The 25,898-nt window shown below is 39.1% G+C and overlaps 1 protein-coding gene across 3 annotated transcripts in view; it reads right to left on the reverse strand.

Annotated features, from left to right (window-relative positions):
- Positions 1 to 1,317: 1,317 nt before the first annotated feature.
- Positions 1,318 to 25,898, reverse strand: part of LOC132816295 (septin-11) — a 121,773-nt gene continuing 97,192 nt past the window's right edge. For 2 of the 3 annotated variants that reach the window (XM_060825765.1, XM_060825763.1), the window contains exons 6-10: positions 25,388 to 25,484; positions 24,839 to 25,007; positions 23,714 to 23,846; positions 18,554 to 18,738; positions 1,318 to 5,995 (exon numbers count right to left, since the gene is read on the reverse strand). In XM_060825765.1, coding sequence (XP_060681748.1) covers positions 5,980 to 5,995; positions 18,554 to 18,738; positions 23,714 to 23,846; positions 24,839 to 25,007; positions 25,388 to 25,484 — 600 coding nt within the window. In that variant the 3' untranslated portion in view covers positions 1,318 to 5,979. The remainder of the gene's footprint in view (positions 5,996 to 18,553; positions 18,739 to 23,713; positions 23,847 to 24,838; positions 25,008 to 25,387; positions 25,485 to 25,898) is intronic. The other variant, XM_060825764.1, reaches the window with a different exon arrangement.

Raw genomic sequence — 25,898 nt, forward strand, 5'->3', positions numbered from 1 at the left:
GCACAAAAGTAACTACATGTGATCAAAGACAACTATTTCTGTGAGAGATACCAACTAAGTTCCCTACTATCCTACGTAGTTGATTGTGGGTTCTGGCAAGCCCAGTCAATTTGGACAGCGAGGCCTCTCAGGCAAAATGTCCCCATATTAATCTGTTGTTCCTGGACAAGATGAGGACTGTTATGGACCATTGTAGAAATGCGATTGCCCTTTACACAGATAAAGCATGGAGAATGATGCAGCAAAGTGTGTTACCATTTACAAAAAACTTCCCCTTTTACCCCCCATAGTAGGAATGATAGGAATCTGGCTGGGAGCGATGGATTCTGGCTTTAGGCCCAGGGAGTCCAGAGCAGTTTTTTGTTTGGAAGATTTATTTGATGGGGAGGTTATTAGGTCTTTCAAGCAGCTGAGCCAGAAATATGAACTATCTAGGAGGGACCTCTTTCCTTATTTCTAGATTAGGGGCTTAATACAGAAAAAGACTGCATCAATGGTTAGTCCATGGGCACACGCTTGGTCAGCACCCTTTATCATTTATTAGGAGATAGTGTCTCAAAGGACATTGAGCCGCTGTGGGGAATCTGGGCCAAAGAAATAGGTGTGGAGATCTCACCAGAGGAGTGAGAGGATATTTGGCAGAACATAAGATTTTGATTTGCAACAGGATGCAAGTACTCCAGAGCTTATTTGGAACTGGAGAAAATTGCGAAATTTATGACAAGGGCGTCCCCAAAATACCCCAAATGTAAAATAGATGTTGGTATTCTTACTCATTGCTTGTGGTCATGCCATAAACTCGGTCGGTATTGGGACACTATAGTGAGTGTTGTTATATTATTTTATAGTCATTTTATATTTGTAAAAAATTCAGAATCTTAAAATATTTATTTTAAAAACTGTCTAAATTACATGCTAACAGCACTTCTGTACAGTTTACATTATTAGTGAATTATTTAATGTCTGGAATAAATATGCAAAAGGAAAATGAAGTACATTAGTTCTGAATTAGTCAAAGACTAGCACTATACTATAGATAGACAAAATTCAACACAATTTTTCAGCCAATTCCTTCGTTATTTGTTGCAGCAACATCACCTCGCTCCCTCTACTCCAATAAAAGACAGACATTGAGTATTTGATGGTTTAAAGTTGGAAATGTGGGGACAATTGAGGTCTGAAGATGTAGTTAACCATTCTGATATTAACCACCACAAACTTAAAATTAAAGTTGGATAACGTACATCAGAAATAATACTATTTATTCAAACCATCAATGTAGATTAAGAGAAGGAAAGGAAAACATTAGAGTGAAGCTGTGGTTTAAAATCAGTTTATTTTCTTACAGAACATTTCACAGTCTCCACATCAATGGTTCAAAGATATGGCTGGTTACAGAAAAGCATACTGTACTAGATCAACAACATTGCAGCTCTGAACAACCAGTATAATTGTGATAGGATAGTTTCCATCCAAGACCACCTCAGCATTTGTGCAACTTTTGTACTTTTATATTGACTTTAACATCAGAATAAATGCTGTTACATCAATTATTAATTGTTGGTAATTATTTCACTTTAAACTTATTAATGCAGAATTGCTATCAATCATCTGTGTTAAATCAATAAAAGAATGTAATTTCTCCATTGATGTCAAGTTTACAAATGGTGCATTAAGTAGGCCAAGGTAAAATCCAGAGACTGTACATATTAGCTTTTGCAAAATCCTAAAAACAAATTGTTTATTAGGGCATATATTATTAAAGTGGTCATGGTATGTTAACATTAACACTTATAAAGTAATAATAAAATTGTAACTCTGTCTCTTATAAAAAGCCTTGGCCATCTTTAATTATCCCCGCTTCTGAAAACTGTGATAAAAATATTAAGTGTCTGCATTGTGATGCATTAAAGGGTCAATCAGTTTTTCCATGCTAATTCAATTTTATGCAGTAGAGTCTGTTATGATTGACTAAAAACACATGTTTTTCATTAGTTGTTTAAAGAAATTTGGAAATTTAAGTTTACTTGCAAATGTGGATTAGAGAAAGAAAAGAAATAGTGGTAAACTTTTGGAAAGTTTGAAACAATGCAACAACAGCAAGAATCAGTGACAGAACATTGAGTGCATGTTTTCTGATGCTGCAAAGAATGATTCTACAAATAACATTAGATACTATCACAAATTCAGAAGATCAACTATTTCTAAATATTACACTGTCTGATCTTGTTCCTGTCACAAGTAGGTTATTTTATTAGGATTTTTTTCTGTGTCAAAACTATAAAATACTGAGGTTTAACAAGCCACAGTACAAGAAATGTGACCAGGAAGGAGCAGAAATAATGATGACTCAAGAAAGAATTCTTCTGCGTGGTACGTGCATACACTGTAGCTCTTCTATAGCCTAGGAATCTCATCCAGAAGGGGACAGGCAGCAGGACAATTAGATAAAGAAGCTACAGAGGGAAATTAAAGAAAGAATATTGGTTAAACAGATTGCAGATGTGGAGTAGTGCATAAGTGGAGTAGAACCTAATAAATGACCAGGTGTACTCCAGACCCTGGATGAAACTGGGAAAATCATGCAACAAGTGAAATATCTTGAATGAAAGATAAGTAAGGGAAATCATAACTACCAATTCAACATCCTTGCAATGAAGACCCTTAAAAAAGTGTAGTTTCGCTAATACTAGCTACTACCTGATTACACGGCCAACTTCAACTATTAATTTTAGATAGTATGCATCAGCAGTATATCATCTGCAGCAGACTTCACAGTAAGATACAACCCTCATCTCCACTTTCCAACAGAAATCTGGATATTGACCATGAGCTGGAATATCTGGCTCATATTTCTCCTTCCTAAAAATAATTGCATAATCTCGACTACTGTTCCAATGGCATAATTACGAAACAGGCAATTCATTTATCTACTAGGCCCTTTGAAGCGAATTCCTTTCAAAATAGACAAACCCACAAATTTGTACTTTTCCCTAATACATTCTTACCACTCGAACAGTTCCCTCCCTTTGAAGAAAGCATCCCGTCTCAATCATGCAGGATACTGTATGCAGTGAAAATGATGAATATCATAAATATTCAATTCCTAGTTTCACAGCCAAAAGTATTAAGCGCATGTGCTGGTTTACAAAACAGTAAATTGACAAGGCAATACACCTTTTACAAGCTCATCCATGCGGCCACATACAACAAGTAATGCACTGACTGAACAACAGGAAAGGATGTGTTTAGACTGAAATGTTATACTACCCAACAAAAAAAAAATTCCAATTAAAAAAATTATAAAATAAACGTGGATACTATGAATGTATTCAAGAAATGGAGTATTCAGATTCTGGCTCCCTACTATTGGGAGCTGATTATAATAGTGTTACATGAACTCGTGGTTATCTTACTAGTGTGACATTTTAGTGGAACAGAAAACATTTCACGAGACACCACACAGGTCATACAAAACAGCCATTTGAATAAAATGTATCAGTGCTGGCACCATTATATTTATATGTGCTCTAGAATATTCAAGGGCTTGGATAAACCAATAGCTTACTATTTTATGATATCATCAGGAAATTAACCATTACTTCATGACCACCTTAGGAAACCGAACAGCAATAAACAGCGAAGTGCACGTAACTGCAAGCATGCTTTTTGAGTTACAAATTGTTTTGAAACATTCAAAGGATTTACTAATACTATTCTCATCCTCCAATATAAACTTAGAAGTACAAAGCAGAAGCATAGAAATACATTGTTGTTATACATGTTCACATTTTTTAAAAGTAAGGACTTCATAGAATATAAAAAAGGCTATCCATTGTACACATATGTATGTAATGGTGCGTCTTGGAGAAATGGAAACAATCATGCTTAGCCACAAGGTGATTAAGGGGCTGCAATTCATACAAAAATGCATAGAAATCACTATGTTCTTAAAAAAATCTCACGTTTACTGCATTAAAATGGCAGGGCACAATAAATGCAAAGACAAATGCAGCATCTTGGTGAGCAAACTATTTGGCAAAGCAAAAAGCAAAGTGGGGTACAAGTATGTACGAGGCAGCTGCTGGAACACTTCAGTGGTGAAATCAGACAGTAAACTGACTGAGAAGTATTCTGCCATTAAAATGGGTTAGATCAGAGGCCAGAGAGCAGGCAACCAATCATTTGGCTATATATTTATTGCCAAGAATACAAAAATTCCAACTGCCATACTTACATGCATAGGTGAAAGTACAATCCAACTAGATTTTGTGGGATATTAGTTATTCCGTGCAGAGCCATGGATTACTGTGAAAACAAGGTAAAAGACATACAAAACAAAATAAAACTGCTGCTAGGGAAATCAGCTCAACATGGCCCAGGAAAGATGTGCAGTTAAAAGCATGTCCTCAAGATTACAGATGACAGGACTAATATTAAAACTTTGATGACCATAAAGTCTTCAATTTATAAAATTACACTTATTGTATTCTATTGGTCCTTCAATCCCCATCACCGCTCCTTCCTATCAATTAAAACAGGAGTCACTGCTGTAGCTTGTTGGGGAAGATTCGAGTAAGATCATTTTTAAACAAATTTGAGAATGAATTCTCAACTGTCACTGGGAGGGACAACTGCTGCAGATGTTTTTCCCTTGGCTTCCATAATTACCTAATTAGCACATACAATGTTCAGGTAGGAACTGGCAGTGGGCGATCCTACCCTGTCGTTAATAAATGTGAACTGGATAGCTACTGAGTTAAATTCAAAACAGTTGATATTCAATAACATACTATAATCCAGCTACTGTCACTATTGAAATTGAGATTCACAGGAAAGGAGAGATACTAATACTTAATGCTCAGATGCATATTCAACTTCAAGAGGAAATATGAATTTCAGTTATACCAAATATTAATTTCAATGGCATCCCTCTGAAAAAATATTTTTTATGATTTGGTTTTCTGATTTAAAATCATTCTGTAATAAAGAAAAAAAGACAAATTTAATTCACTTAGAACCAATTGATAGATTTTATAAGTGTGGATAAAGTAAGTTTTAAAATAATAGATATGCAGTTAACTGCACTTATGATTGGAACAGAAATGCTGAAGGTCTAATGTGAGTTGATATTAAGGCTTCTCGTGCACATGCCAAGATGGATACGAACATCTGTTTCCTGAGCCATGTTTGGTTAGTAAGCAAAATTGAAACCTGCCATCAAAAGGTTTGAAAGCTGTATATCTCTACTAGGAACATTGATCCTAGTTTTAAAATAAACCAGTATGTTCTAAACAAACTATTGGTCCAAGCCAGAAGAGAGCAGAGACACATCCACAGCAGATAAGGAACAATAACTAATTTCTTTTTGAAAAGGCATCAAAAAGAAAATCTATTTCAGGATGAACAGCACAAAGTAAAGGATTAAAAGGATCAGCTTTGACCTGTGCATTTAGCATATTTTAAGAGCAAAGACAGATATTAATTCCACCTTAGTAATATCAAAACACATGATGGAACTATGATGGTAGCATTAGAGAAAGGAAAGTATAAAGAGAGCTCTATTCATAACCCATGAAATTGCAAATTCTCTCTTTCAGATTTGACTTCTGCAAGACTTCTAAATGAAAAAGGGGTTAGAAAAGTTGTTATCCTGATATGTAGTCCTTTCTCTCACCTACATGGCTGGCCACTTTCCTTTTTGTAATAATAGTCCTACTATTCTACCTACAGTTTCCATTTTCAAAGAATAAGACTTCATCCAGTACTTCTCACTGCCCCCTTCAAATACCAGTTTTGTTTCAGTTTTAAGTACTGCCCCTTCTCCATTTCATGGAATGCTTTTGAAAGGAGTTTCCTATATGTAAAGATATTAGTTAATGTTCTCTCAATTTTAAAAAAATGGATGGGCATTCTGATGCCAGACACGTTACAGCTAAGCAGATGGATAGGGTGACATCCTTGACTTGCCAGAGTTGCTTATGTGAAGCTTGCACTGCAATTAAAAAAGGGAAAAAAAAATAAAACATACAATTAGAAATCATACCTCATAAATAAACTAATTTGTTGCATTCCAATACAGTTTCATAAGCAATGATTAAGAAACAAACCATTTTAATTAACAGCTGTATTTAATTATAACTGCAAATAAGTAACTCATGCATTGTAGCAAAATATATAAGCATATCAAAGAAAAAACATTCACAAAGCACAAGCATTTGAAAGAAAAATCGTACATTACACACCCAACCCAAATTTATGGAAGAATGAAGTCATCAAATAAACTGCCTCTCAAAATACCCTTCCCAAAACCATTGAATAAACCATTTAAAATAACCTAAAAGAGTTGGAAATTTAACTTAAGATACAATTATGTGCACTGAGTTTCAACCTTATAGTTGGCAGGCACATCATTTTCAAAGTGATTATGAAATGCAATGCAAAGTTTTTCAACTTTTAAACCACTTCCTTGGAGAACAAACCATAACTTTTCTACTCTCATAATCCCAAACTTTGATGTCATGAAATATTGTTTGATAGTTCAGTCTAACAGTAGAAATTCAAAGCATTGGTCTTGTGTCATCAGATTTGAGTTCAACTACTTCCACACACTTCCCAGCAACTTCAGTTCCTCAGTAATACACTGTACCACTGGAAAGCAAAGTCCTGCATTCTATGATGTAGCTGTCCTTACATAGCTTTGTAGCTCCCCCTACTCCCACTTCCAAATCTGAATGAGGGTTATAACCAAAACATTGACTTCTCCATCTCCTGATGCTGCTTGGTTTGCTGTTCTTCCAGCCTCCTCGTTGTCTACTTTGGATTCCAGTATCTGCAGCCTTCTTTGTTTCTAAACTGAATTTCCATTTGGCCTCCAATGCGTTCATGCCATTTTGCTGGGAGTGCACCAGAATGCAAATTAGCCACAATTTAATTGAATGGCAGATTGGATGATAGAATAGCTTTTTCCTCTTTATATATGCCCATGTGTGCTGAAAAAAAGCTTGGCGAATTTACCCTTTATGCACGACATTAAATCATTGACTGGATATAAAATTCAGTCTGAATTTTAAGCTTGTTTTCAAAATACTTTCAATAAACTAGAAGAGATTTTGGAACTCTTCAGAAGATGTTTCAGTCATGACAATAAGGAACACCTTGGGGATAACTATTGACAGGAAAAATAAAGTCAGAATCAGAATGAACAGACTATTACTTGACCCCAACCTTATAACTTGCCATATTTTGTGTGAGGAATATTTATGCAATGTCATGCAATGGAGAGACAGCAGATATCCAGTGTCTCTGCTTCATTAACCAACAACTGAAGCTGCTGATATTCCCTTGAAATGCTGAGGAAACAATGATGATAAATCGGTATTAATGAGGACATGATTGGGAACATTAAAAATGATTGAAAATTCAGCTGCTTAGCCCTCCACACAAATGATCAATGACAATGAAAGGGATTTTAAGAATTTTGAGTTGGAGTGAAAGAAGCATTAAACTTACATTTTACAAAAAAGACCAAAAGGAATGTCAAGGTAACTATAGGCCAGTGAGATGCATATCTGTCATGAGTGAAATATTAGAGATACAGAAGAAAAATATTTTGAAGAACAACTCAGCATAGTCTTATTGGGGTATATGGCATGCTTGACAAAGTTGTTTGAATTTGAGGGGTGGTATTGGAGCTCATGAAACACCAGTGAAATTCTTTACACTATTACATTAGAGTTTTTAAACTGCAAAGTAGCAAAGCACGATGTAGCAAAGGAGACAGAATAATCAACAGAGTATTGTGTTGGAGTCGTACAAAGCAACCAGTGAGGTATCCCAAGATCAACACAGGAATCCCGTTCATGTTGTAGAACATATCAATGATTTGAAAATGAGGATACAGTCAAAGTTATCTCAGTGGCACTAAAATTGCAAGAGGGGTGCAAATAAAATCAACAGCAAACTCTTCAGGCACAGGGGGAATTAACTAAAACAGGCTGAGAAATAACAAATGAAATATTGACTGAGCAGTGATGAGACTACTGTGAAAATTTAACATTTGACTACAAATTAATGGTTTACTGGATACAGAACAAGATTTGGGAATACCAGTGGAAACTTTCAAGTTACTTACACAGCAAGCAACAGTGTTAAATAGAATCTTGTGTTGTATAATACTTAAAATAGAACAAAAGGCATAGGATATGACTCCATATAACAATGGTTTATCTCGATCTGAAGTACGTACTGTTCTGGTTGCCTTATGATAGGAAAGTCATCATAGTATAGAGCTATTTATGAAATTTAATCATGCTCACATGAAAGAATACGAAGAGGGAATCTTACTGAAGTATTCAAACACAATCTTTTCAGGTTTTTAATGAGTTAAACTCTGAAATATTTTTCCCTGCTCTTCAAATGACAGAAGCCCAGAAGAGAAGATGAATGTAAATGTCAGATGTAACTATTTCTCACTGAATGATGAAGTTTACAATGGACTTTCCAATGAGAAAATAGAAACTACAAACCTCAGTAACTTTAAAGCAAAAATAGAATTGATATTTTGCAACTGAGAAAAAGAGGGATACAATTGCAATATTTGGATTCTGTGTTCAATTCTGGACTAATCATCTGGACCAACACTTTTTCACCTGTATTTACATGCTTCCAAATTATTCACCTTGGACCATTATATGATACTGCTGATCTTAATCAGGAGCCAAATTTTGATTTTATCCCTTATTTGGCATAAAATTGATTCATAAGTGCCAGAAGCGTTGCACACATTATACAACAGCTTGAATGTACTCTTAAGACAAACACATATGGAACCGTGCAAAAGATCACGTTTGACAATTTTGCTTAATCAATGCACAGTCAGCAACAAACCATAGCATCAGTGATTGAAAAATTATGTTAATGATGTAGACATGCAAATAGTAAAACAATGAAAGCAGCACAAACAATGGAGTAACTGTGAAGTGCACACAATATGGAGTAATACCATGGTATGCTAGAGCTTCTGTTAGAAAAAGGGGGCAGCAAAAAAAAAATCACCTGTAGATAGCTGTACCCCACAATTCTTCATCTGGTATTGCCCCAACATATTAGTGACAGAAACAACTTTCCTGTCACTTACTTTTCTCTAGAGTAAACTTGATGTGAAAGGAATAATGGTACTGAAAATGTATTAGAGATTACTTATTCCCGTGATTAGAAAATACATAGATTACACTTTACTTCTTACCAAGTCACTTATTACAAACATTTTCACAAAAGAAGCCATATGCAGGAAACAGAGATAATTCAAAACTATTTCCTGATCTTTCCATTACTATAAAATAATCCTTCTTAGCATTTTTCAGGCTACATATCCGAGTCTAAAAGGGCAGCAGTAAACGAACTTCAAAAATAATTCAAAATGTTGTTTATAGATAATTTTAATCAAGTAACTAAGCAACTGTTCCTCCTTCAATTTAATAATGAGAGAAATTAAAATCTGCCTTTACAACAGGTAACAAACAGAACACCAAATGGCATATTCAATAACAATTCAATTAACTACTACTAAGGAATAGCCAACACATTGTGTTCTGTTTATGATCAAGGTAATTACATAAGAACACAAGAGACAGGAGGACGTGTCGACTATATGACCCAGTGAGCCTGCTCTCTCATACAATACAAACTTGGCTGATCTTTGTCTTCAACTCTGCTTTCCTACCCATTCCCATATTCCTTGATCCCTTGCCAGATCAAAAATATGTCTATCTCATGCTTAAATCTGTTTAATTGTTGGCCCATCCAAAACCCTCCAGAGTACAGAACTGCAATGTTTCATAACCCTTTGAGAAAAATTTTTCCTTCTCTCAGTCCTCAAAGATAGAACAACTCCTGTCCTGAAACTGTGCCTGTGCTCTGGACTCCTCATCCAGCAGAAACAACCTCTGTCTACCCTGCAAAGCCCCTTCAGATTTTTCACTGTGATCACCTTTCATTCTTCAAAATATCACAGAAAGAAATCCAAATACTCAGCCTCTCACCATAGGTCAACCCTCTCACCCCTGGGACCAGTCTGGTGAATCTTTGTACTGCTTCCTATGCAAATATATCTTTCCTTAAAATATAGAGACCCAAAACTGCAAACAGGGACTTAAGGTGTGAACTCACCAAAGCCCTGTACTGGCCAATGTGTTCCTTGCTTTCTTGTTTGATTGCTGCACCTACATGCTAACTTGGACTTTCTCGTACAATCACGCTTTAACTTCCAGAAATATCAATATTTACAACTTTGTCACCTTTGAAAAAAATATCTTTTTTTCTTTTATCACGTCATAGAGATGTACAGCATGGAAACAAACCCTTCAGTCCAACTCATCCACGCCAACCAGATATCCTAAATTAATCTAGTACCATTTAGCAGCCCTTGGCCCATATATGTCTAAACCCTTCCTATTCATATACTCATTCAGATGCCTTTTAAATGTTGTAATTATACTAGCGTCCACCACTTCCTTTGGCAGCTCATTCCATACACGCACCACCCTCCGTGAAAATGTTGCCCCTTAGGTCCCTTCTTTTGACCAAAGTTTTCAGTGCTGGATCAGAAGAGCAGAGAATGAATCAAACCATGCAATGTACGCTAGCCTGTGGCTTATATGTAAGACAGGTATAAGGGACCAATCTTATAGGGATTTAAGCAATGTGGATGATGGAAGATTTGTGGTAAAACTAGATGAGAAGTCCAGCGAGGGCTCTCTCTATACCATGGGGGCATCTCGCTCCATGTCTTTCATGTTTCTGATGAATGGCTTGGGGAGTTTCTCACAAGGCAGAGTAGAGTTAACAATTAAGGGGGATTACTGCTTGTTCAAATCTTTATTAATGCCACAACTCATCTCACTTATATTCAACTTTTGATCTTATCAAACAGGCTAGGTATTGAAAAAGCTCAACATGGAAGTCAGAGTTAGCACCTAGCGTGTTCAGGTCACCATTGTTTGTGACCAGCCTCCATGCTGCTCAGCAACAAGCAGCATCTCAGGACATGATCCACAGGCATCAGACACATGTGTCCCTTGTCCATGGACATTGGCATCCAATATCTGTCTTCACAACCATCATGGCACCTCCACAAGCCACTTGCAGGACACTGAGGAAGCAGAGACCTGCAATGAATAGCTGCAGCAGTTTCTCAGAGCAGGTCACTTTTTTCCTCGGTGCTATCCAGATCTTGCCTTGCTGTCCCAATTAGTGCAGTGACACAGCCAGGCAGCTTCCTGTTCAACCACCTTTAATCAAAAGAGGGATACGTCTTGCTGTAAGGCAATGTAGTGTGTCACTCTCACACCTTGAAACATACAACTAGGAGGAAGCCATTCAATATAATCATGGCTGATCATCCAATTCAGTACCTTTTCCCTGCTTTCTCCCAATAATCTTTGATTCCTTTAGCCTCTTAGCAGTGTCCTGCCTCCATGTGAAAAAGGGGCGTCTGGAGTGCGTGCCACATTCCATACTCCTTTTCCCCCCCCCGCCCCCCAACCCCCTCCACTGTCGCTGTACAACCAATGACTGGGAGGCTGGAGTGCAGGTGTGTCCCTATCCAGCAGACCATAAGACTCATGATAACTTCAGGGCAATGAAAGCCATTGCCTCCCACATTCTTGTCTGCTGCATGTGGGTGAAGTCCAGCATTGCCGACATCATGAGGGTCCTCTCCTGCCTGATCTCTGGCAGTTCTCCAAGTGCCAGCAGCCTGGGGCATTTCTTCCTCAGGCAGCTGTGGAGCTGTCATAGTGAGGTGCTCACAGATCCTACACTCTCAAACCTAATGTCCCCACTGGGGCTTGGTGGCCAGTGCAGAAGGCAGCCTTGCTGAGGCCTCAGTACTCCTGTCCTCAGAGCTCAAGAAAGTGGTGTCAGGGGGAGCCATGCATTTCACCCGGAGGTAGAGAAGATGGCAACATCTGCAAAACAAAAAGAGAGACGGTGGTGTGGCCAATGGTTAGAAAAGAGGGTGAAACAAATTACACTGACAGTGGGGTTAATGTGAGAATTCCAATGAAATGAAGAAAGGGACTTACTCGATTGGTGAGAAATGGATGTCCCAACATCTCCAAAGGGGTGGTCCTAGTCTTCTCCAACGAAGGCCAAGATTCTCTTCTTGGCTGGGCTAAGGAGTCCAATTCCGGGCAGTCCTCCATCAATCTGGACCCCTTTCCCCACCTGTAGTGAGAGAGAGGGAGGGATTGAGTGAGGTGAAAGTGGCTGGCATGGTGTTAGTGCTGGCTGTGTAAAGGTGTTGATGTGTCCCAGGGGCAGTGAGTAATGCAGAGCCCATGCAGGGTCAGTGATGTGAGAGTAGGGGTAGGAACGAGAGCAAATGAGGCAAAGTGTTGCAGACAACACACAGCAGTAGAGCATGAGCCTTGATGGCAGGGGTGTGCGGTAGCAGAGTTAATAGTGAGTGAGAGGTAGCAGAGAGTAGATGGCGGCACTTACCCTGGCAGAGCGGAGTAAGTCCATGACCTTATTCCAACACTGTTGGCGGTTCCTCCACACTGACCCCGGTGATGACCTCAGACTGGGCCTGCTCTGCCAGTCCTCTGACAAGAGGGCTCCTCTCCTTCGTACCACCCCCTCGACCAGGACCTCCAGAGTTATGGCACTACCTTCTCCTTCAACACACTCAGTCATCGTCCTTGACTAAGCAGGGGAATTTTGGAATGCCAGTCCCCACTGCGGCCTTTTAAAGATGGTGCAACCTTTCAGCAGGCATCTGCTGAATGGTGAGCTCTTCCAGGAACAGTATGTGATAAAACAGGGTTGGAATCGGACAGGAGAGATATCACGTGAGAGAGCAGGTGGTTGATGAGGTGAGTTTGGTAAGATACAGTAAGGAAACACTCCAGGCCCCTCAGCAAGAATCCTCCAAAAAACTCAATACAACTCAATTAGTTAAAAAAAAGTGTAAGATACAGTCCAAGGAGTTTGTTAGCTGATGACCCTAATCTTTAACGGATGGTGGACATTACAGCTTCAAGAAACTAAATGATCTTCTCCAAATCCAAGCCAGTTACAGATACAGGTCAATGGTGATGTCAAATAAGAGAAGTTCTAGTTGACGCTAATTCAGTCTCTAAAACAATCTATTACTACCTTAAACAGCTTTTGTTATTTGCAAACTGGCCAATATGATGAGCAGGCAGATTTCCCTTTCAAAGTCAAAAAGGTAGTTTCCCAGGAATTAAAATTAAAGATCCAGCTTTACGTCAACACCGCCAACATTAAATAATTAACTCCACAAAAATTACAGGTAGATTTTAAAAATATATTTCTAATTCTAAAGCTTCCCCTTTTTCTTTAATATAGCTGAGAATTGGTTCAGCACATTTTGTTTGAAATGCATCCTACCTCTCAGGCTGATCAGACGCAAATGAACAATTCACCAGCTAAAAGCACAAAATAAGGTGGAAATAGTAGTAGATAAGGGCCTTAAACAACTAGGTTGTGATTTTATTGTTCTGATTTCTCTTTTATGCTGCCTGTCTTTTCTCCTTTTCTTGTTTCCCAGGATTAGGACATGGACTTCTATTCAATTGATCCATGCTTCTCGGCTACCCCGGAAACTGCTTTTTGTTCATTCACGGGATTACATCACAGAATAGGCCAACATTTATTGCCCATCCCTAGTTGCCCTTAAGAAGGTGGTGGTGTGCTACCCACTGCAATATATTTAGTGTAGGTAGACCCATCATGCCATTTGTGAGGGTGTTCCAGGATTTTGACTTGGCAGCACTAAAGGAAGGGCAACAGTTTTCCAAGTCAGGATGGTGAGTGGCTTGGTGGGGAACTTGTAGATGGTGGTGTTCCCATTTATCTGCTGCCTTTGTCCTTTAGATGGAAGTGGTTGTGGGTTTGGAAGGTGTTAAGGAACCTTGTTGATTTTCAGCAGTGCATCTTTTGGATTTACATGTTGCTGCTACTGAGCATTGATGTTGAAAGGAACGAATGGTTGTGTTATTTGGCAATCAAGTGGGCTGCCGGATGACAAGTTTCTTTAGTGTTGTTGGAGCTGCATTCATCCAGGAAAGTGAGGTACATTCTATCATAATCATTGTTTGGATCTTGTGGATGGTGGATAGGCTTTAGGGAGTTAGGAGGTGAATTACTCACTGTAACATTCCTAACCTTTGCTCTGCTCTTGTAGCCACAGTATTTGTTTGGCTATTGTCTGGTCTATAGTTATTCCAGGATGCTGACAGTGAGGGATTCAGTATGAAGAGATGATGGTTAGATTCTCTCTTCTTGGAGGTAGTTATTGAATGGCACTTGTCACACAAACCTGGATATTATCCTGGTCCTGCTGCAACTGGACAGGGGCAGCTTCAGTATCTGAGGAGTTGCAAAAGGAGCTGAATACTGTGCAGTCTACCAGCAAAAATCCCAATTTCTGATCACTTGCCAGAAGGAAGTACTAACCATTCACCATTAGGAAATTTTCCACTGGAAGGATTTTCTATCTGATAATCTTCCTGTTTGGCCACATCACAAACATATCTTCCATCTAACAAGTCCTGGTATGGGATATGAACTCAAGAGTTTTCATTAAATAAATTTCAATTTTAGGAAAAAAAAGAATGTCAGTAATGATGAATATGAAGTCTGCTGTGCTCACCTAGTCTGTCCTGTTTGTGACTCCAGATGCACAACAATGGGGTGGATGCTGCACTACACCCTGTAATAGTCTAGTAAGCCAATCAGTTGTATTAAAACTGCTGTAGCAAAGTCTAAGGATATAAACCCTGGCCAGACCACCCATCAGCAGAAACAATAAAGAAACATGCTAACAAACTGACTGTGCAAAGACCTGCTCTCTAATATTTTTGGATCTTATGCCAAAATTGGAAGAATTGTTTCACAGACTTGTCAAGCGGTAGCCTGATATAGTCAGATTCAAAGATGCACAGCATGCAGTCAATGTTCTAGAATTCATCACTAACATACTTTTGTTCTGCTTACTCACAGAAAAGATGCACCAGAGGTGGTGACAAGCAGTATAGTGTCAGAGGCAGTATGTTTTGAGTATCCTTAACATTGTTTCTGAACAAGCGTCACTATATCAGGCCAAAACCGGACAACAGAACCTTTTATTACTGAACACCTACTCCCCTCCCTCAGTTGATGAGCCTGAACACTTGCATATCAGAATAAGCACAGAAGGTGGGAAATACACTGAATATACTCTCAATGGGACACTTCCATGTCCATTACAAGAATGGTACTTCAACTAGAGTCCCGCTGAACTTGGTCTGTGGCAGTAGGGAAAGAACCCTTTTTATAATTTATCCCTTGGGTGTAGGCATTGCTGGCTATATAGCATTTACTGTCCATCCCTTACTAACCTAGAGAGGAGGTGGTGGCGAGCTGCCTTCTTAAACTACTACCTGGAGTGCTTGGAGTGTAGGGACGCCCACAGTGCTGTTAGGAAGGGGATTTTGACCCAGCAAGTGAAGAAATGGCAATAAATTTCCAAGTCAGGATGGTGAAAGACTTGGAGGGGGTCTTGCTGGTGGTGGTTTTTCCATGTATTTGCTGCCCCAAGCTTTCTAGGTGACAGAGGTTGTGGGTTTAGATCTCATGATCACCAATCTACATGTACTGACGCATGTGTCCATGATATAGATGAAATGATTACTATGTGAGGTGACAAACACCTCGCCTTCACGATGAAGATGCCCGCTATTTGTTTGCGGAGCCTATGGATTGTGCTAAATGCGATAGATGCAGAACAGATTTAGCAGCTCAAAACAACCATCCACAAGATGCTGCAGGCCATCAGCAGCAGCAGAACTGTACTCAACCACAATTGTAACTTTATTCTTGCATATCCCTACTCTGCCATTACCATATGGCTATTGGATCAACCATGGTTTCGTGAAGAGTGCAAGAGTGTATGATAGGCGTAGCACCAGAGATACCTAAAAATACGGTGGTAATCTAGTGAAGCCACAACAACACAAGATCGTAGAGATACCAAACAGCAGAAGCAGCATGGGATAGGACCAAAGATCCCCCATCAAAATGGACTGAATCAAAATTCTGCAGTGCGACGACATCCTATCATTAATAGTGAGCAATTAAACAATTAACAGGAGAAGGAGGCTGCATAAACTAATCAGATTGTTAGTGCAAAACACAAAAGCTGAGCTACAGAATCACAGAATCCCTACAGTGTGGAAACAGGTTATTAGGCCCAACAAGTCCACACAGACCCTCCAAAGAATATCTCACCCAGACCCATTCCCCCTACCCTATTACTTTTTTTCACATTTCCCCTGAATGATGGACCTAACCTATACATCCCTGGATACTATGGACAATGTAGCACGGCCAATTCAACTACCTCGCATATCTTTGGACTGTGGGAGGAAACCAGAGCATCCGGAGAAGACCCACGCAGACACAGGGAGAACGTGCAAATTCTACACAGATGGTCGCCAGAGGTTGGAATCGAATCCAGGACCCTGGCGCGGTGAGGCAGCAATGCTAACCACCGAGCTAACGCTCCACTGACAATCTGCAAGTTCCCTTCCCACACTATGCTGGCTTGGAACTACAATGCCATTCCTTCACTGTTGCTGGTCCTTCCTACAAGACTGTGGGTAATCTGACAATACAAGGACTCAGCAGAACTCACCACCATCCACCTCCATTATTCATTCCCTCCACCACCAATGCACAATGGTAACACCAATACTAGCTTCAAAGATGCACTTCAGCAATTTGATACAATTTCTTCAACATTAATTGCCAAATCTGTAACCTCTACTACCTAAAGGAGAAATTCAGTAGGCACAATGAAACACACAATCTGCAACTTCCCCTCCCACACCATCCTGGCTTGGAACTACAATGCCATTCCTTCACTGTTGCAGGTCCTTCTCACAGGACTGTGGGTAATCTGACAACACAAGGACTCAGTAATATAAGAAGATGACTCACCACCATCTTCTCAAGCTGAATTAGGGATATACAATAAATGCTGGTCCTTACCTGACATCTACACAAGCTGTCAATACCATCCTGGCTGAGACCTGCTCACGGCTAAAGAAGATAAGAACATGAAATGACTGAATGACTAAATCTCTTAGCTCTGTCAGACTCAATGCCACGATTAGGAACTGCATTTGTTCATTACTCCATCTTGGAGCTTTTCCCAAGTTTTAATGAGGAATGCAATAACGTTGCTGAAGCTTTGCCAACTTAGGGTTAGGTTTGTGCATTAAATAATATGTTCATAATTTAATTCTAATTACAAGTCAGATACCATTCGCCATTCGAATTCTAAACGTTAACCACACTTTTTGGTAACATCAAGGAAAGGGAAAGATATTGGACAAGTTTTACCTGACTATCAACAGGCAGCTACAATTTTATTCACTTACCAACTTTGCTTAGGTGAACAGATTTAGAGAAGGGTAAAATAAAAACATAAAATGAGAGTAAATTTGTTTCAAAAGTGAATAATTATAAAAATATACCAAGTGCTTGATGTACTAAAATACATTGAGTACAAACAAACAGGTTGTAGTAAAAACCAAAAAAAAAATCAACAACTGCAAAGCTCCCCACTCCAACGACTACCATTACAGAACTGGTTCAGTTCATAGCAGTAAATTCTGTCTAGTATTAGTCAGTGGGATAGATCTTTGCTTTGCACAATAGCATAAAACAGGTGTTAGTAAACTGGCAGACTGAGTTACAAACAAATTTTAAATCAAACAAAATCAGGAAGATACAAGACCGGCTGATGGCTTGCTATAAGGTGATGCATTCCACATAGTCAAGATCCAAACCAATATGTCAGAACATTAAGATTTACAAAATAAACTACTCTCTAAGCTTAGTTTCACCTCATTCTTGATCAAAAATATTGAAGTAATTTTCTCAATCTAATAAAACTGTCAAATGCAGGAAGGATCTCATACACTGGCAGGGATGACCACACAAAAGCAAGTACAACCTTTTCTGAAAATGCCCATCAGCACTGAACAGACAACGGAAACCAACCCAAGAAATAGCGGAATGCTACAAGACATACACTCTAAAACTCGCAAGTTCTTTACCCAGGTTTATGCAAACTAAATCAAGAATATATTTTACAAGCTTCTCAAACTTAATTCTCAGGTCATAAAAGAAACCTAAACCATGCCAACGAACGCAGGGATCCTCAAATCATGTTTTGATGTGTTCACTAACTGTAGCTCATTACATTCATCAACTTACACCATTTAGAAATAGCCTATTAATGCTGTTCAGTAAAAATATTTCTTGAACGGTGCCTGTACATACAGGCTTACCTGGCAGAAATTATTATATATAATCCTTTCAATAAGCATCATTGTTTCTAACCATTATCCAAAGGTTGCTTTGCTCTCCTTTCTAGTCCTTCCTTGTCAACGTTAGAGCCAGATCAGAAGATCGCTGGAGAAAGATATAAATATATGAAAAGAAAAGAGAACACTAAAAATGTACTGAAAATACATACTTCTTTTTATCCTTGTCCTTCTTGGTGGTCTGGGAAGCTTGCTGAGCCTGTGATTGGAGCAGCTGAGTTGCTGCTTTTCTCTTGTTGAATGCATTCATTTCTTCCTCAAGATCTTTCTTCTTATCCTCAAGTTTCTTTTTCTCATCTTGATGGGTCTTCTTCAGGTGATCAAACTTTTCATGAAGCTGAGAACACACAACACACCACTCAGTTCCAACACGGGTCACCTCATTCGCCCAACTAAATGAATGAACATATGAAGCAATGAATGATGCATAAACATAAGAATGTCATGTAGCAAAGACTAGCAACCCAGATGTTGGGAATGATCTCACCATGGCAGGCTGTGAAAACAGATTCAATAAAACCTACTATCTGTGGGCTACCACCAGAAAGGAAAACCCAGCATGAAAACCACCAGTTAGATGAAAACCCTCTACCCCTTACCTTTCATTACACCAAATCCACCTTGTGTGTGTTTTTTTTATTCCCTCTGACCTCAGAGTAACATAGGATAGTTAAAAAACGTAACCTTGCCAGAATCTCACACATCCCAAGTCTTGATATTTAAAATGTTGGCAGGTATTAGGTTTACTATTTCAAAACAAAAATCAAGTTGTCTTCCTTTGGCTATAGCATGAACCCACAGGTGATGAGCACTCCTCATTCAAGCAAACCTTCTCTCCCTGTAAATTAAGCAGGTGAAATGACATTGGTGGAAGAGGCATCACATTTGAAGGATATCTTGTTCCCATGAGCAATTTCTAACAGGGGAGACTGGATAACTTTCAGACTCAGGATCACTGTTATCCCACTGCCTCTTAAGTTGGGGAAGAGCACAGATATTTTGAAAGCTAGTTTGAGTAATGGTGATCATGAAACTATTATTGATTGTTGTAAAAATACATTTTGATGATCGCTACACCAGAAACGTAATTAGACCAGCCATATAAATGTAAGCAGCTCAGAAGCTGTGAATTATGCAGCAAACAACTCATCTCCTGACTCCCAAATCCTGCCCACAAGCACAAGTCAGGATGTGGTGGAATACTCTCCACTTACCTGGATGGGTGCAGCTCTAACATCACTCGAGAAACTGAACACTATCCATGGCAGTCAATCCCCAACTTCCTGACAACTTGCCCCAGGCAACAAACAAATTGCAACAACTTCTCAAGTGACACGACCCAACCTACAGTGTGCTAAACCATCCCACCTCCCCAAAGAACAATATTTTGTCCTCAGGTACAAATGGATAACTCCCAAACCCCTGCTAAGTAACATTTTGCTCTTTTCCTTCTGCTCCAACACTCCCATCCCTTGTCCTGTGGCTTCCCTGTCTTCCCTATCCATTCTGTTCTCCTGTTCTACCTCATCCTCTGACTGAGTCCTCCCTATCTTCCTCCTACCCCCAGATTTAATCAAATTATTCCCTTTACCCCTGAGCCTTTACAGTGTTCTTGATTGCAATCCTGTGGGTTTAATACTGCAAAGATCAGCTAATTTCTAATAGGATTCATAACATGAAGAAAATAGTGTCTTGCTTTTAACCCAGTTCCTTGCATAAACTGTTGCTAACTGCCTCTCTTTCAGACAAACCTCTGCAGATTTGAACTGTACCACAGAAATCTGGACTACCTAATATCATTGGGGAGGATTAAGATTGAAAGGAGAATAGAGTGTGTACAGGTTACAGGTTGACCGATTGAGGCAATGTGTGATATTTAAATTTCCAGATGTATGAAACAGAGGTGGAAGTCAGCAATGTGTTGGGCTTTGCACCCTTAAATTCCCTATCACAACGGAAGGGAGTGGGAGAATGGCAATTCACATGGAGTCTCAGGACTGGCAAGGGTGCTGAGCTGTGAGGAGGGGATGGTATGGAGTAGGGTCAGGGGCTTGGAGGAGCACAAGAGAGATCCAGGTGATGAGCGAAGTGGGAAGGCTCTGTGTTCTGGTACTGATAGGAGTAGCAAGTCCAGACAAAGGAAAACATTAGTGGCCCGAAGGGAGGATTGTCAGTAATTTTCAGATGCATGTCCATTTCAGGGTGGCAAAGATTTACAGTGCGTTGAGCTCTGACCTACAGCATTTCAAAGATACCTGTCAAGAAGGCAGAGGACATTGTCTACATTCAATGCACAGGAAGGAGGGCCAGTTGATCCTGTATGATCAGCCTTTTCCCCTCTCAGTGGCAAGTACAATATTGGACATGAGCATGAACATTCAGTAAGAATGAATAAAAATAAAACACAACTTTGTTTCTCCCATAAGAAAGATCCTCAACTCCCCTATAATCATTAAGGTGTGCAAGTACATTTACTTATTTGACTAAGCTATGCAAAACAGATAACTGATACATGAAAAAAATGTATTGTGAAATATTAATAAGTCAAATTTATATTTACAAAAATCATCTCTGTGCCATCTTTGTGCTCTTAAATCTTATGTTAGTGGCAATGGAGTTACAATCATAGGATCCCCAGAGTGTGGCAGAGGCCATTTTGGCCCATTGAGTCCACACAGACCCAAACTCTCACCCTACCCTATCCCTGTAACCCTGTATTTTGGATGGCCAATTCACCTAGCCTGCATATCTATGGACACTTTGGGAATTTAGCATAGCCAATCCACCTAAGCTGCACGTCTTTAGACTGTTGGAGGAAACTAGAACACCTGGTAGAAAACCAGCAGACATGTGGAGTAAGTGCAAACTCCACACTAACAGGTGCCCAAGGGTAGAATTGAACCCAGGTCCCTAATGCTGTGAGGCAGCAGTACTAACCACTGAGCCATGATGCTGTTCCTAAAGTTGACAGGAAGTCATGATCCCTGTGGCACTACATTAGTTACAGGTTACCATCCTGAAAGTGACTCTGTAACCCCAATTCTCTAACTCCTATTACTTACTCAATCATTCATCCATTCTAATATGCCACCACTAACGCCATGGGCTGTAATCGCATCAAGGTGCCTCACATGATACCTTTCTGTACTCCTTTCGAAAATCCAAAATACATTAAATTTACTGGTTCCCCTTTATCTATTTTGCTTGTTACTTCCTCAATAAATAGGCAGGAGGCTGGAAGACCACAGCAAGCCAGGCAACATCAGGGAGGTAGAGAAGTCAACGTTTCGGGTGTAACCCTTCTTCAGGATTGGGGGTGGGTGTAGGAGGAGCTGCAGATAAAGAGGATGGCAGGGGCAGGGTGGTGAAGTGGGGACAGGTGAAGACAGAGAGTATGACCTGGTTGGAAGGAATGAATCCGGTTGGTGGCAGTGAGGAGTGGAAGGGAGGGGAATGGGTTGGGAAGGGAGTTGAGGGATGGGAGGGGATGTTATTTGAAATTGGAGAACTCAATATTGAGCCCTCTGGGCTATAGGCAGCCCAGGTGGAAGATGTGGTGTTGTTCCTCCAATTTGCGGTTTGATTCATTGTAGCAATGGAGGCGGCCAAGGATGGTCATGTCGGAAAGAAAGTGGGAAGGGATGTTAAAATGGGCGGTCCGGTTGGTCCCTGCATGCCCAGCTGAGATGCTTGGTGAACCGTTCCCAAAGTTTATGTTTGGTCTCCCCAATTCATCAAATATGATTATATGTACTTCTAAATATTCAGCTGTTTCCTACCCACATTTCTCACACACAAACTAAATGTTCAATTTACCTGTGGAGATCTTTTATTGTGACATCGTTCATTAAACCCACCTCATTACACAACCAAATCCAGAACAGCCTGATCTCTGGGTGATTTCACAACATATTATTCTAGGAAATATACAAATGCACTCTACAAATTTTTCTTCTGGCTACTTCTGCCAATTCAATTTTCCTAATGTACAAGAAGATCAAAATCACCAATGTCATTGCACCATCTTTTTACATGTTCTCATTATCTCCTGATTTAATGTCTGTCTTACAAACAGCTTTTTCATGGGGAGGGGTGTGTGCGTGTGTGTGGTGCAAGCACGCATACACTGTGTGCTACAGGTTATCACCAATGTCATCTTCTCCTTCTTATTTATTACCTCCACCCATATGAATTCTACATCATTCAATCCAAGATCAATCATTGCTATGACTCCTATTCCAACTCATACTAACAAAACTAACCTGCCATCCTTCCATTCTCTGTCCTCTTGAAAAGTGACATACCTCCAAATATTTAGTTCCAAGCTTTGATCTCTTTGTAACCATGTTACTGCGATGGTTACAAGATCAGACCCATTAACCTCTGTTTCATTTGAGTAAAGAGCCAATCATTTTTGCCTTTTTATCATTTTTTTAGCCCCATTTACCGCCTTCTTAAAATGCTTGTTCATAGTATCCCTCTTGTCCCACTTTGGCAATCATTATCCAATACTTGCTGTGTATTGCCACCATATCCTTTTGCTTTATGTCCCTTCTTCTGAACCCTACCACCCCCCCAACTCTACCCCAATTAGTCCTCTCTCTCGAGCCCTGCTATTTCATTTGTCAGGAAACTGGTCCCAACACATTTCAAGTGAAGCCATCTGACCCAAACAACCCTCTTCTGAGGACCACTGCCAGTGCCCCACACACTCCACAATCTTACGAGCCACAGAGTGAACTCCTTGACTCTGTTTATTCTGTCAATTTGTCAATGGCTCAGGTAGTAATACCAAGATCTTTATCTTGGAGGTTCTGCTTTTTAGTTCAGTTCCTAACTGTTCAAAATCTTTCAGCAAAACATCCTTTCCAGATCTATGAATGTCGTTAATACCAAAGTGGAGTACCATACCGGATCCCACCTCTCCTACCTCCAAATTCCTCTTCAGCAAACATTAAACAGGGAATTTTGGACTATTCACTCAGTGATATTACTGCTACGTCATTTGATAAAAACTTAAGTGGCACTTTGAATTGGAACTGACATTTGTGCACCAAACTAAAAATGTGAATAGGCAAAAGTAGGCTCGAATTTTGGCAGTGGTGGGGTTCAAACTCATAGAAACAGTAACATGAATCCAGCATCTTAGGTTGCACTGCCTTGATGCTCCATTTTAATTGTAATCATGTGTGGAAATGGACAAAAGAAAGAGAGAAAGGAAATGGATCATATTTCAGGTTACTTCACTGGGAATGGCACATCAATGATAAATTCCTCCCATAATGTTTCTTTCAGTGGAAGTGGAGTTCTACCTCTTTCTCCGCTTCTTTCAGCTCAGACTCCTTCTCTTTCACCCTCATGACAAACATCTGTCTCATCTCTTCTTCCTTTTTCTGCAGCTCAGTCAAAAATTCATTTCTTTTTGCTTCATAGGTCTCCTGCAAGCTAAGGCAAGAGAATAAAAGAACACATGAGCCAAACTGTATTTTCTATGTAAACATTCCCTAAATATGAACATGTGTTTTCCTAGGAAAGGAACAAGATTTCTCTTTGGCTCTGTCTCACATGGAGGAGTTAAAATATAGTTTTTATCCATTCTAAATATTTAAAAAGCTATTGCCACAAAATGTAAAATTGAATATACAACCTTTAAATTAAATTGAAATATTGTACTCTAATTGACACAAAACTAACAAAGTGTATTTCTAAATACCTACAGCACAAAATATTGTAGATTATACTCAATTGGATGGAAATAATTTTAAGACACATTGGGGCCTCAAGCTCTTTGATTTCAGTTTGTTCCGCTCATTTTGCAAGCACCAATCAAACTCAGACATAAAATTTATCCAATTCAATTAAACACTTATTTGAAACGTATTTACTATCTTTTATAACCCTACATCCCACAGAATTTGACCAGTCATGGAAATTTTTCACAGTTATAACCCAAGTTTTAATAAGCGATGTGACCGGAGAGTTGAACTGTTGAATTAGACCCTTATTTGTCTAACACCCAAACCCACATATAATAAAGACAAGTATTAATAAATATGATCAGAATAATGAATCAATCAATGTCCCTTTTCTAGCTCAGGGACTCTGAAGTTGCTATACTGCCCCTAACATTGCACTATTTGAATTCAATGAATGAAACTTTGGACGTGCATCCACAACCAGGGCCTCCCTAATCGGTAAACTCAATATTACATGATCATAAAACCAGAGACAGATATAGCAAATGTCTCAAGCGCAAAAGCTCTCACATTTTAAAATTCACCATCATAAACCTAAGTTCTTACAGGACATTAAAAAAACTATTTTCTATTCCAATGGATTTCAATAAATCAACACTATACAACATATTTTGATTTGAAATAGAAAAGTATGAAATATCAAAAGATCAAACGCCAACAACTTTAAATTCAGTTCTGTACCTGAATGGTTTGCTGTCTGGATCAGTGTCTTTAAATCCCATTTCCTCCAGTTTGCAACGTCTGTACAGTTCATAATGGCGTGCATGCGTTTGCTCCCTTAGATCCTCCATATTTACACGAATCAACATTTCACGGAGCTTTACAAAGTCACAGTGGCTTTCATTCTCCACTATAAAGTTGTTTATTTTTCCCATGAAAGGAAAAACGGGAAACATTTTCTTGTCAATAACTGATTTCTTTCAACGAAGTATAAAAAAATCAAGTTTCTTAACATTTCCACAAATCAATGATTACAGAGTGAGGGAATTTTCATAATACACTTTTAACTTGTCAAATGGTTTAAAATACCTACAATGTGGAAACAGGATCTTCAGCCCAACAAGTCACACCAACCCTCTGAACAGTAACCCACCCAGACCCATTTCCCTACCCTATGTTTACACCTGATTAATGGGTAATCACACAATCTCACAATTGTTCGTTCAATCATTAAATACATGAAACAGAGGATGGGCATTTAAAAAGAAAGATCATCTTCTTCAAACATACCCTGGACAACTCCCCAGGGATACTGCCGAGCTTTTGCCATTTTATTACCAATCTTTATTTCTTCAGTGCTGCCAACAACAGCAAATGGAAGATGACCCTGGAGAGAAATTTAAAAAGAAGTTAGTTCTTCCCGCATTAGTCAGCATCAGAGTGAAACCGTAACATTACATTCCACTGGAATGTTTGTTAACATGGAAATTCTTTCTTTGACATGGAGCATGTTTTTCAATTCAAACAAATGGCATTGCAAGTATATAAAGAACAAAACCCTACTACAATGCCTAACTTTGAAATGTAAAACACATCAATTCTAAAATACAATACTCATGAATATTTGACAACTGAAAGAAAAAATGTTTTCTGTTTAAAGAGTAGGTAGTGAAGTTCAAAATGTTAATGCTTGCCCCAAAGCATACTGTCTCAAAGAACCACAACATCTTCCCACTTCTGAAGTTACTACGACAAAATGGCATTACAACCCTGAAACTGAACACATTTATTCTAATACAAT

Source organism: Hemiscyllium ocellatum, chromosome 1 (genome assembly GCF_020745735.1).
Source record: "Hemiscyllium ocellatum isolate sHemOce1 chromosome 1, sHemOce1.pat.X.cur, whole genome shotgun sequence".
NCBI classification, from domain to species: domain Eukaryota; kingdom Metazoa; phylum Chordata; class Chondrichthyes; order Orectolobiformes; family Hemiscylliidae; genus Hemiscyllium; species Hemiscyllium ocellatum.